The sequence below is a fragment of the Pleurodeles waltl genome, chromosome 2_1 (genome assembly GCF_031143425.1).
Source record: "Pleurodeles waltl isolate 20211129_DDA chromosome 2_1, aPleWal1.hap1.20221129, whole genome shotgun sequence".
Classification (NCBI taxonomy): Eukaryota; Metazoa; Chordata; class Amphibia; order Caudata; family Salamandridae; genus Pleurodeles; species Pleurodeles waltl.
This window is the reverse complement of record NC_090438.1, coordinates 778,773,199-778,786,749: the sequence shown is the minus strand read 5'-3', so window position 1 is coordinate 778,786,749 and position 13,551 is coordinate 778,773,199. Positions and strand designations below refer to the sequence as shown.

At 41.7% G+C, this 13,551-nt stretch overlaps 1 protein-coding gene across 3 annotated transcripts in view; it reads right to left on the bottom strand.

Annotated features, from left to right (window-relative positions):
• KIF13A (kinesin family member 13A) overlaps positions 1–13,551 on the bottom strand; it is a 733,240-nt gene that overhangs the window by 352,402 nt on the left and 367,287 nt on the right. For all 3 annotated transcript variants that reach the window (XM_069218350.1, XM_069218331.1, XM_069218342.1), the window contains 2 exons: positions 6,794–6,905; positions 2,641–2,853 (listed from right to left, as the gene is read on the bottom strand). In XM_069218350.1, coding sequence (XP_069074451.1) covers positions 2,641–2,853; positions 6,794–6,905 — 325 coding nt within the window. The remainder of the gene's footprint in view (positions 1–2,640; positions 2,854–6,793; positions 6,906–13,551) is intronic.

Sequence of the window (13,551 nt, the reverse complement as noted above, 5' to 3'; positions counted from 1 at the left end):
ATTAAATAGGTTATGATTTTGCAATCTGCATACGCTGCAATTTTCTCTCGCCTGCATTGAATTGCCAGTGGTGGCACCATTTGATGCAAGTATTTTAATTCAGTGTGCAACCTGAAGCAGGAGTGTCAGCTCAACCTCTGTGCCTTCGGACAGGCAATGCAACTAGAGTTAGGGAATCCGTGAAAAAGCATGTTTAGGCTAGCACGCAACAGGATGACCCTATTAAAGCAAGCTGCTCTTTTATTTGCATTTGTTTATCTGCACTGCTTTTTTCGATGTGGTCTTTCAGTAAAGCGAGTTACATATAAAAGCACCCCTTCAGGCTGCAAAAGAATTTCTCCAGCCACAGGTCCGGTCTACTGCGCTGGAGAACACAAATACCACACATCAGGTTTGCGGCTGGGCCTTCAAAGAAGAGATGAGCCGGGATCCTATTCTGGGGTATAGCTCTGGTAATTATATGTAGGTCCAATTCAACTGATTACAATGCTTCCTCAGGGGCTGTCCAGAAGATCAGAGGGTGCTGCTGACCATCTATCAGGCCATGCCATGACGTGTTTAAAACCAGGCAGATCCTGAGGTCATGAGACGCACCCTATAGTCATAGCTTAGACTCTAAAAGCAATGTCAGTGATCCAGACACAATTGCCCAGCACAGTACAGATTCAGGGCAGACGGAAGGAATATAACATAGACCTTTATAGCACCAGAAAACAAGTTCTCCATGCTGGCCCAACTAGTATTATTACTGGCTAGCCTGTTCCTTCAAAACGCTCATGGCAATACACTCAATGTTAAAACGATGACTGCCTCAAACAATGTTAAAAGGGCCTCTTTTTGGTACATACGCCGCATAACAAACGTTTCCATTGGCTATCTGTAAGAGTTGCAGTGCAATTTATGGTTCTCTGTCTTCCAAGCCTAAATGGCCAAGCTCCTTCATTTATTTTCAAACGTATCACAAGATATTCTCTATGTCACACTCTAAGACCTCTTCTGTGGTCGCAAGAAATGCCAGATCTAATTGCGGAGGTAGGACCTTTTCAGTTAGTGCGCTATCTTTGTGAATTTCCCCACAGATTTTGCTTAGGACAAAAACTGAATTGATCCCTTCACAAAGCCCTAAAGACCAGGCTCTTCTCACAAGCCTTTACATGCTAACTCAAGTCATACTTGCAAATTATTCAGTCTCATACACTGGTGATTATTAATACTATTCTGGCAATCTGTCCTATTTGAAAGATCTACCTCTTTTGGCTAGTGTCAAGAAACCTTTTGTTGAAAGTGCTCTATCAAATTATTTCTAACATAAAGTAACATGCTACCAGTAAAATGATGCATTTGTAATGACAACCAATAACCAATGGTAAGAAGGGGTCTTTCACAATTCCAGCATACAATTATTTGAAAACCTGGCCTAGCATTGAAGCTGTTTGTGGACATATTTTATTCTGTTATTTAAAATATACATAGAGCAGCCTTTGGATCCCAGCAGGGGCTATTTCTGTATAATCTCATGCTATTGGCGGATTGGTGTATGATTTCGTCTTCTCTACCATTATTTACACTACAATGCTTGAAATATTATTTTACATCTCAAGGTACTCCACATCTCTCACAATAATTCGTTATTTCACATATGCATTATATACAGAAAGCAAACAATTTTTTTTTTTTATTTTTTTTACAGGAGAAGGCTTCTTTAATTTGGAGTAAAAATAGATTCCAGACCAACTGTCTTTGCAAGTGTTTATTTATAGTGCAGCTTTCTTTTCAGAAAGCACGAGACTTTGTAATGCTAGAGCTATCACGGGATGCTTGTGATCAAGCCAACAATGCACAAAACCGAACGCTGTTGTGCTTACTTTACCAGGACACTAATAACTTCTTCACTGGATTCTTGACACTCCTAGTTTCACCTTTCAAAAAATATATTATAAAGTTAAATCTAGATTCGATTTGAAACTGTACTCCATAATGACTGAAAAACGCTGCAAGAAGCTTAAAACATAAAAGTCCAGTATAGCAGATTTCAACAGGAGTGGTAGTATTGTGACCACACATACTCCACCCTACTAAACCATGGCCTTGTTTTACTGGTCATTAGGAAACTAGATCTAGGCACTTTCTGAAGCTACTGTTAACTTTCAAGCAAGTAAGGGGTCAAACAGGGTGAAAATGTGTGTAGATACGCAAACGGAATTCCCAAATTAAAAAGAGCAAACACATCCGTTTCTATTGTCCTCCAGCAGGAATACTACAGACCTTCCTGTGTGGAAACTTCTCAGGAGACAGACTGAGCTTTATGACATTAAGTTACTTAAAGCTACATCCCTTCTTGTTCACCCAGTGATTCCTACTCCCACTAGCTATCACAATCACCCTTTCCTCCTACTCACTACTCTTCCGGGTAGGTTGAAAGATGTACTGTAAAAATAGTGGACTGTGTTTTTTTTGCTAAAGTTCACCAACACCTTGAGGTGGAAAAGCACTATGGGAAACCAAATTAATAAACGAAATACATAGATATTTCACTTGGCTTTGAATCAGGTGTTCCATCAGGTTCACCTGCAGTCTGAAAGCACAAAGTGCCCTCTTGCGTCAAACACATAGCTCACAACTCTCCCATGAGTGGTGTACCTCAGCCTGTGAAAGCTGCTCCTTCAGTTTCTCAACCTCTTCCCGCAGCTCTCGGATTACTCTTGCGTTTGGATCTTCATTCACCACAGCATGGTTGACTATTCTCTTGGCGCGATCGGCATATCTCAGCGTGGAAAGTGTTTCTTCATAGTTGTCAGCTGCTGGGCTAATTGTGGCAATCATGGCTGTTTTGCTGTTGCCTCCCAAGTTGTCCTGCCAAAGTAATCAATATAAAGTGTATTAACAACTAAAAATTGCCCACCCCCAGTTTAACAACATAAAAAGAAATCCTACTAACTGAACTTTGCTTAAAACATATAGGTTTAGGTTTCTTCTGGGAGTTTCAAGCTATACTGGGGATGCAGTTGTAATTGAACAAGGGCCTCATCTGGCAGGTTCTTTTGGAAATCTCAGCAACAATTGTCCAAATAATCAAGATTAATCACACAGAGGCCCCAGGGGGCAGACTGGCTTTAATTAGCTACAGTTTTGACAGGTTAATTGGCCTAGTCTGTTTTCTCCATTGCCTTGTCCTGGGATGAGTCTCCCTGTCGCTACTGCAGCACAAAGGACTAGTGTGGAAAGAAGGCTATCTATGCAGTGTATCGGTGCAAGTGGACACTAGGCACATAGTCCAGGCAATCCTTATTGATTTACAGGGGTTACAAGTAATAATCCCAGATGCTATCTTTTGTGGTAGTGTGGGCAAGAAGTTTAGGCTTATAAGAGGATAGTGCTAAGCATTTGTTGAACACACAGAGTCAATAAATGAGACACAGACTCAAGAAGTAACTGAGACAAATTTGAGAAAAAAAATACAACACTTTTATATTGTTTCAACACCAAAAATATCTTCACAGTAAGGTAAGTACTGCAGCAGAGTTATTTTTCACAGTAAGGTAATAAAATACACCAATGTGCCTTTAAGCGGGAATGACTTTCAATGGGTAAAGTACATATACTGCATACGGGTACTTGCAGAATTATCTCGGGGGACCCCCTTTAGGTTGTAGAGTGCTAGGGGGCCAAAGACATGAGAAGCACCAGTAGTTCAGTTTTACCTGCCCTGGGGAGTCCGGGTGCAGAGGTACTGTTTGGATTAGGTTCCTTTCACACTGCCATGTTGGCGAGGGGGGGCATCTAGAAATAGGATACAGCTCAGTTCTTGAGAGTCCTGGGAGCATGGGGTACAGACATTCGAGGAACTGGTCCAGGGAGGTCAGGTGCAGAGGGTTTTGGTCAGTTGGTCCTGTGCGTTAAAGGCGCTCATGGTGCTTGGTTAGACCTGCAGAACGCAAAGAGAAACAGTCTGGCCACTCTCATGGGGAACTTCATTGGTTCTATCGTCCCCCAGGAGCAGGTCGTCTTTGCGCAGCGGTGGTGTCTGATCCAGACACCACAAGCTGTGGTTGCAGCAAATGCTGCAGTGCCCCAGGTATTGATGCTGTGAGGTTCCTGAAGGGGGGTGCGTCTCGAGGCTTGGCATAAGCATCAGGGCTGGTCTCCTAGTCATATAACAACCTGGTAGTGCACCATGCCTACGTACACAGCTAATTTCCCACCTGTCCTGGTGCCAAATGGGCCTCAGTGCAGGGGGTGGCAAATCCCAGGTCTGGGGAAAGCCGGAGTTGCATATCAAAGAAGGTGGCAGGGACTTTGAAGTCCTTAAACTTGGTATGCAAATTCCCTAGCCATCCGGCTGAAGGAGGTGATAACACCTTCCTACAGAGTAGGATTTTCTTCAGGCCTCTGAGAGCGCGGGCTCTCACCTCCAGGGGATAAGAAAAATGCCTGTGTTGGCAGGCTGGTCGATATCAAACAGCCAGCACAACTAAGGGTCTGGTAGCTTTCAGAGAGCACCTCCATGGCGCTTTCAGAATTCATGTCATAATAAATCTCAGACTGGCATCAGTCGTGATTTATGAAGACAAGGTGCTCAATACCAAACATCATAGGTTTCAGTGAAACCATTAAGTAGCTGGATAATTTGTAATGACGAGTGTACAGTTCTTACCATAAGATGGCTTCCCTGTCACTTGCAATATCTAGAAATTGAACTAGAATTCACAGGGGCATATCTGCTCCTATGTCCTCACATCAAATATAATGCATCCTGCTTTAGGCCTCTAAGGCCTGCTGCAGGGGTGATTTACATATAATTAGATGTAGTGAGGGGGGCAAGGCACATGGGTGTGCCGTATCTTGTTCTCTCTCATGGCTCGCAATGGCAGACTTTGTGCAAATTTTGGCCCGTAGGGTGGCACAATACATGCTGCAGCCCTTGGGGAATCCTCTCTCGTACTCATGTCCTAAGTACCAGGGGTACCATTTACTAGGGTCTTACAGAGGTACTAGAATGTGTGCCAACTGTACACAATTTAGATCTTTTCCCTCATTTTAGGTAAAGAGCACTGGCAACCTATTTATCAGGGACCCAGTGCACCTCAGACAAAATCAACTCAGTACCAGTGAGCAAAAAGTGAGGGTGACTATGTACAAAATAAGCACTTTCCTACAACTAGCATGATGCAATCCTTGTAGGAGACTAAAAAATGAACAGCTGTGTCTCGCATGAGAAGTGCAGCTTTTCTTCACAGACATTGAGGGATCATAACAGGTATCTGGAGGACGTCCTTAACTGTGTAAGCACACAAAAAGCCTGTCTGTAGCAGAAGTGCTGCAGACAGGCTTACACATTTTGATAAGTAGAAATGTAGTAGCTGTATTTGAAATTATTTCAGCACAGGCAAGTTTTATTGAATTCCTGCTTACTGAACTTATACAATGTGTGCATATACCGGCTCCTTTAAGCACCTATAAATAATACCCCCATATTTACGTAAATACATCACAAATACTTGGCGAACTTCATTAATACACTCTCAGGACCAAAAATACATGGACTAAGACTGGTATTTCTCTAAATAACTCTGTGGCCCTGCACATGTTCCAATTGTTCACAAGAGCACTCCAACCCATGGACAGGGGGACTGGGGGACATGGACTTCGGGAGAGGGCACTGGCAGGAGGTGATACAGTAGGGCCACAAACAAAGTGAGTACAGACAGAAAGGTTAACAGACAGAAGGGAGCAGATAAATGGGAAAACAGACACAAAGGCATGCAGTGATAAACGGACTCCAGAAATACTGGGACTTTTTCAGGTACAGAGAGACATGGACACAGCGATTTCAATCTAGGAGACATAGAGAGAGTGTTTTGGGCAATATGGACACGGGGTGAAAACCTGGTAACAACGGATGGACACAAGAGAAAGAAACACTAAGCGGACCAGGAAAGCACAGGGCAGCCTTGGCTACAGAAAGGCACAAGGCAGGCATACGGAGACACTAACATGGGTATATACTTGAAAACAAACATCCACTTAAGTGGAGTGTCCCAATCATGACAGGGAGCACATTTATTTCTACAGGCACTCTCCTCACTTTGTTAACAGGAAAAAAGACTGCATAACATTCGGTCAGTTGCCACCAACCGCAAGTTGTGTGCAACCTGGACACAAGAATCATAGCAGCTCAAACAATGTACTCTCTGAGCAAACCTCCACCTCATCACTCTGCTGGGGAGAAACACACAAAACTTACTGTGGTAACTCTCTTAGGAGTCTCTTCTAATTTTTCTAAGCAGGGACGCACACAAAGTTTATGAAATCAGGAGTGGGGTGACACAGAGTTGCTGTGCCAGGGACTTTCAACTATGCATTTGAAAAGCATTCTGCATCTTCTTCAAAATGTTTATTTTAGCATGTACAAGAGGCAAAGTAATCGCAATAGCAATGTTTCAGTGTTGTCACTTGCAAGCATTTTATTTGGTTCCCGTGGAGCCTATTTTGAGTGACGAAAAATGAAAGCTAGGAAAACACTTGGCGAACTGCCCCCTTTGTCACCTGACAGTTGAAATCTGATAGCACCAGTGAGGGCTATGCATCATACATAGGTGCCTTCAATAAAATCTAAGAGATTAATGACATTTTATTCCAATCACAAGCTAGCTCTCATATCTTTTGTAATAAAACAATTAAGGATAGATCATTAGAGGATAAAACAGTAGCGCACATATTAAAATTTGCTAGAATTTCATCCTCCCTCAGTGCATCAGGGTGCACGTTTCACACATGCAGAACATTATCTTACCTTGAGAAGCCATGTGAGCACAGAGTCTCTGTAAGGCACAAACTTGTTCTTCCCCTTTCCAGCAGCCTGGTCAGCCAGTGAAGATATCACTAAACCTAACGTTGTGAGAGACCTAACAATGAAAATAAAGCAAAGGTGTATAAAGGATGGCACCTGTTACCGCATACCAGCTTTCTCTCTTCTGGGGTGAAGCAAATGATATAATCAGTAGAGCTTCTTTAGTTGAGTATATAAAATGTCACAACAAGAAACACTTTACTAAAGAGTGCTGAACAGTAGAAGATTGTGGGAAATACAAAAGGACTACAATTAGCAGAAATACTTCAAGGCAGATGTATAAAACATCTACAGAGCAGTGAAATTCAAGACAATGCAAGAATTACAAAGGATTGCACTTCCCTCTGGTATGGAAAGCAACATATGTCATGGAAAGGCAGAAGGAAGGGGAGCCAAGCAGTAGCCAATTACAGTTCGCTACGAACAAAGCAATTGATTGTTTGCCTGGGAGAATCAATAGCCACGAAGAGCATAAAGCTTCTAAGCCCAAGGAAAGACAAGGAATGTGGTATAGTATGTGCTGGGAGAAATTGAACACCAGTAACGAAAGAGTCATTGGCCAACTAAGCCTAAAAGTGATCATGTTCACCACGTTAATGGGTGGACTGTAGTCAATCATATGTTTAATGTGAGTTTTATAATAACATGAGAGATAAACCACAAAGACAGTAGCATTACATATAAAACAGTCATGACAAACCTAGGAAAACAAAAAGGTGGCGAGTTCGATAATCCTGGGGTAAGTGCTGTCTCTAGTCCTTTAAAAAACATAAGTCTCAGGTTCAGGTTCCTGGAGAAACATCTAGCAGTGACACACACTAGAGCAGTTTTGATATTATGGACAAGGTGAATATTAAGTTGTTCAACAAATATCATTTCAAACATATAGTTTTAAAAGTAGACTTGTGTATTGCAAGAGAACTGGGAATATACCAAAGAATAAGGGAGAGAAATTGGATGGCGACAGAAAGGAGCAATGGTCTGGATATTGTTTTGGATGCTATCATTTTTTAATACAGCCATAAGGTCGCATTGCATATCAACGCACCCAATATCTGGGAAAGAGCAAGTGGTGGTAAACTCAAAGATATTTAAATGGCAATGCCAATCACCAAAATATACCAAAATACACACTCGTATATTGCAAGTATTTTACAATAAAGTAGACATTTTGTAGCTTTGATTTATGCTGGTTATCCATGCAACATCAGATTTACACCAGTAATGCACGCTTAAATTTGATATATATATATATGCAATGAGAATGTTAGCTAAATAAGTAGATGCTAATTATCTGTGTCAGAGGTTCCAGCGTCACATATTTATGATAACAATATATAGCTGCCCTATCAAGTTATGTGACGAACTTAGAATAGCCCATCAGGACTGTTGAAAATGTAACTCACCAGATTGTTAGGGGTCACAAAGACCGACCTGCTGAGTACAAATGGCTTCTTTTTACCAACACATTGAATGGCAATGGGGGCACTGTGGGAGCTGAGGCTCACTCGTAGGTGGTTGCTTTGTGCTAATATTATTTCATTCCCAAGAGCTGAAACATCTGTTTGTAGCCATATGGAGCAATGAGGTGGAATGTGATACATTTTGCACAAATGTAACAGGTGCCTGGGGCAGCACGTTACCAAAAAGTAGCAGACTAAGAGTGAAAAAAATCAAGAATCCAAATGAGAAATAGCATTCCAGGTTCTCTGGCTCATGTTTCAATACAAGTACAGCAGAGGCAGAGGATTTACATCTCATCGAGAGGCTTGCACAAAGTCATTGCCTGGAAGAGCTTAAAACAACTTTGCACCAATTATGTGCTTTCCCCAAAGAGTGGAAACTTCACACCATGTATTTCATGAGCCCATGAAGGATCCAACACACATCTGAAGCCATTTTAAGGAGTAAAGAAACTGACTGTGATAATTTCTCGTTGATACGGTAAGCTCAGTGGGCGGACTCAGGCTTTTAAATTGTGAATGTCCAGATGTGTGTCCTAAATCCAAATTGGGAGTATAGTTTATGTGGTTGTAAGAAAAGAAGAGAAGATCAGTCTTACAGAGGGTAAGATTACATGTTTTTAAAAGCCTTGTGTGAAGATAGGATCTGCATATGTATACTGGTGAAGGAAGGTCCCATTGCTCAAGGTCGATTACTTTTACAGGACACAAAATGACATATGTTCATTATATAAAATACATTTGTTTTATACCGATGGCCAAATCAGCATTACCCACATCCCGCATAAGAAAAGAGCAATGAACGGAGACAATCAATTTATTTTGAGAGAGATGCTGTGAATTGACACATTACTAATGCAGCTACATTTGATATCAAATGTTAGAGACTGCAGTGCCCACATTTTGCTGTGTGCTTAAGAGGTTGTCCATGGAAGATAAAAGAGAAAAAAGGTCTCTAAATTCAAGGAGGTAGTCATGGAGGCTATTTTTGAAGTGTTCAAACATATTCCTTAGTTAGGGCTGGATGATGACATTCTAAAAGAAGGGTGGGGATAGCAAAAAAGAACTGATCTTGTGGCGACACAGAGGTTAAAGAGTGACGAATAGATGCTACGCTTGCAGCATAATGACAAGGAATAGTGTAGATGTAGACAGCTTGACCTGGTAAGTGGGAAGGGAAGGCAGACCATGGACCGCTTTCAATACTATAATGAGGAGTGTACAATGGGAACATTGGGTGACAGTGCTCAACAAGATATCTGTGGTGAGAGGTGGGATGGGTGCGGAAGTTTAGAACTTTAATAGGGAGTTGGAAGGCCAAAGAGTGGACTGTTGCAGTTAAACAGGATATTGGTAGAGGAGCACATTGAAAGTAAAGCTGGGTGATCAGAAGTGTATTTTGAGGCCATAATGGCAGAGACCTTCATTTCACTGCTCAGCGAGATATGTTTGGGGAATTAAACAGTTTCAGAAGTGGTGAGTAAGGGAAAGTTGTTAATCGTGGCCTTGACTTATACTTTTAAAATTGCATAGCGAACCCCAATCAGTCTTTTCCACGTATATTGATTGAGAAATCTGGTAGACTCTTCTTTCATTACACTGCGAAACTGGTTCAGACAGGGAAAGGGCAAGGAAGACCACAGGCTTAGTAATGACAAGGAATTAAAACATGACTTGCCTATAAAAACTGGTTTCCAGCTTGTATCACGTGGTGTAGATGACATGCTGTGCAGAGTGCTGCCATCTAATGTTGAGCTTGGGCACTGCAAGTTTTTGTCAGGACTCATGATACTTACCCTGGAATACACAATACACCAAGGCATAGACTCCCACCTTAGTTTGTGTTTCTCCCCTGCTGGTAAATATTGGTATGGATATGCAAAGCTTTACAATTTATGTGAACTAGAGACAGAACATGCATTAATAATGTAGATAAGCATTAATAATATCTGCCATCTGCTCCCATCTGGGGAGGTGGGTAGGGTGCATGTGAGGCTACAGCACTACAAGCTACAAACCATTACAGGTAAGTGACGTTCTTCATTTGTAGCATGCACGCTCTGTGCATGGGCTAACAAGCAGTGCCCCATCGCTAAGGCAGTGGTTTGTGAGCAGGAACGGATGACAAGTGGAACAATGTTGTAAGCACAGTTTGTCAGCGCTTTGTTCCAGGTCAGCCACGAATGTCCACAAAGTAATGCTTAGTGAACTCTAAATGTATCTTCAACTAGAATACTGCAGAGAAAAGTCATTGCGGGACCACTTTGCGAGTAGAATGCGCCCAAGGCACAGAGCTTAATATGTGTTTGGCTTTGGTATAACATAGGTGAGTACATTTTACAATCCACCTGGCAAGGTCAGCTTTTGAAACTGGGATACCAAAGTGTGGCTGGGCAAATAAATAAAGCACTTGTTTCGTTTTTCTGACAGACTAGCTATGGTCAAGACCGTACAAAACAGCTCTCCAACTACCGAAAGAATATAAAGCACTTTCCACATCTGATTTTTTGCAGTCAAAAGGGAGGGAAGTCAACAGAACATTGACATAAAAAGGAGAAATAATTTTTGGCAAGAAATTACAGTGTCTACGAATGACAACTTGCTCTTTGTGCACTTGGATAAAAGGTTCTTCGAAGGACAATGAAGTTCACATACGCTGCAGAGGGAAGAAATGACAAACAGAAAAGCCACCTTCCAGTAGACACGAATGTGGGGCTCAAAGCAAGACCCAATTAACTGAGCACGGATGATGTTAAAGTCCTATGCCTCTCGAAAGGCAGCTGTCCTATGGCTTTGCTGTGCAATCTTGCCACGTATCTATGTTAGTCCATGGACCTTGAGTTGTGGTATGATGTCAAAAGGTCATCTAAAAGGCCCTGGTAAGAGTCTGATTTTATAGTGTGTGACAGAGATGTGTATGGTGGTTGGTTAGTGTCCAACTTCGTTTTATGAATATGTTATACCTCAAGCTTCTTGGATATTACTTCCTCAGAAAAAAGCAAATGTTTTTCATGAGGCGGCAGTGTTGCTGAAAGTGACCAAGCAGCAATATCCTCAGTGTCTGCAGCAATAATTACTGTATAGCATTCAGCTGCTCAACATATAGTGGTGTGCTTGGAGTAAATATTTTGCTTGATCGTGAAGCTGACTTAGAAGACGGAGGAAGGTATGCTTTGCCTCAGCTTTGCGGCGTGGTGCCTCAGTCTTGAGGTTCCTCCAGTATCCAAGGTGCCTTTTGGCACAAACTGGTTGTGACTACAATGCACAATGAGAGATTTCTGATGAATAAATGATGACTGTCTAGCGGGATGAATGTTTTGCATTAAAAATGATTTCCCTGTACTCTCGGGAACTATATTTTCCTAATGACCCACAATAAGCACAAACAGAGCCTGACTCCGTCTTGCTTCCCAACACAGTTGTGTTTTCATTTTTTCTCATCATATGTAGCAAAAAGTGCACTAGTGAAATACTTTGGTTGACACATTTCCCTTCCAGATGCATCTGTTCAAGGCCCTTCCTGACTGTATTTCAGTCGGTCTTTTCATTTAATAAATCTACCATTGTTTTGTGTCTGACTAGATGTATACTGTCACATCTGATGACATTAGGTCAAGCGGGGTTGGAGTTTGGTATTGTTGCCTTAATTCTGTACTGTGCCTGGCCGAGCTTCCAACTTTTTGATCACTTAATGCTGACTGCACCATTTTTCATTATGAATTTTCTTATAAAAAGGGCTCATTTTGGAGGTGAGCCACAAGTCGCTTTCGGACTCTTTAGAGAGCTGACACCTGTCAGTCTATCACATGCTTAGGATTCAGAAAAATTTTGAGATTTTCCTCTCAGGCTTGACTTTGTTAGAACTTTTGCTGCATTGACTGAGTCTTATGCTAACTCCCCATATTTGATTTATCATGCATTTTGACTGATTTTGAGACCAATCATATTTGCCTTCTGTAATAAACCTTACATTTTTTTCAATAAACCTTCATGAGTTCTAAATTATACTTTGTCGCAGAAAAGCTTATTTAACTGATAATGCTACTTGTTTTATTGACAATTTGTTACTTCGCTAGGGGGGGAAACTACCTCACATAATCTTGAGACTAATATCACCCAATCCTGTGAAGGCACTTTATCTTATAAGATTGCCATATATAGCGTCAAGAGTGCCACTGTCAAGACTGTTTCATAGCCAGTTTCTGAACTTTTCCTGGCATAGAGCCAAAGACCCGTTTGATATATGATCTTGGGGAAAATCCCCTGTGTGCAGACAGGCAGTACCTTTCTAAGGTTGAAGGTGCTGTGTACTGGCGCAGTGATAATTTCAGAGACCAGAAAAATGGACGTTGCCTTGGATGTGGGTTTCATAAAGAGCCCTGGGGATTCTTTATCTATAGGTGGAGTCATCAGAAGACATAAAATTAAATCCTGTGAGGCATAACATTTTTCGGATGGTCTGCCCCTTGGTCATCTGAGTTCATTCCTTCAGCATCTTCGACATCTGCAGCAGGCTGTGACTCAATAGAGCCATGGCACTGCATCCAGGAATATTGTACCCAGCTTCAGTCATTTTGGTACCGAATCTTCTTTTTGGAGCAAAAGGCACATGATAGGCAGAGGGTATCAGTGCTGGTCTGACAACAGCAATTTGTTACTACAAGAGTTTTGTTCCTCTCCCCTCCCCCAACACACCTATCCACTCAGTGTCCTTAAGATCAGCTCCATGTGCCTCCAGCTTTAAAATATGGGCTTAGGTACAGAGCAGTAACAAGGCTCTCAAACATGTTCAAAACCAAAGGCGAAAACAATCTAGGGTGAGGCTCTATTTCCTAGTGCATCGCAGGATTTAGGGGAGGTATCACAAGTCACCTTGAAACCAAAAGCCTTCTCCAAAAGCAACTTGAATCGTGCAAGCACAACATTACAAAGCAGACGTGAGTACAGCATGTGATCTAAAACAGGACATTTTGCAGACCTGAACTTATGCTAGGAATCAAAGGCCAGAAAAGGTTAGACTGACATTTTAAAATAACAGAACTAAGATACATGCTGAAATCTGGACATTGTCTCTCTTATGTGGTTGATTAAATCATGCAGAGATATAGATGCCTTTTAATGTGCAAAAATGCCATTCAATCACAGACTTAGCTGCAAACATAAACTTTAATGGTGTTTACAAGTACCAAGGAATAGAAGAAAATCTAGACACAAAAGTAACAGGTCAGATAATATGGA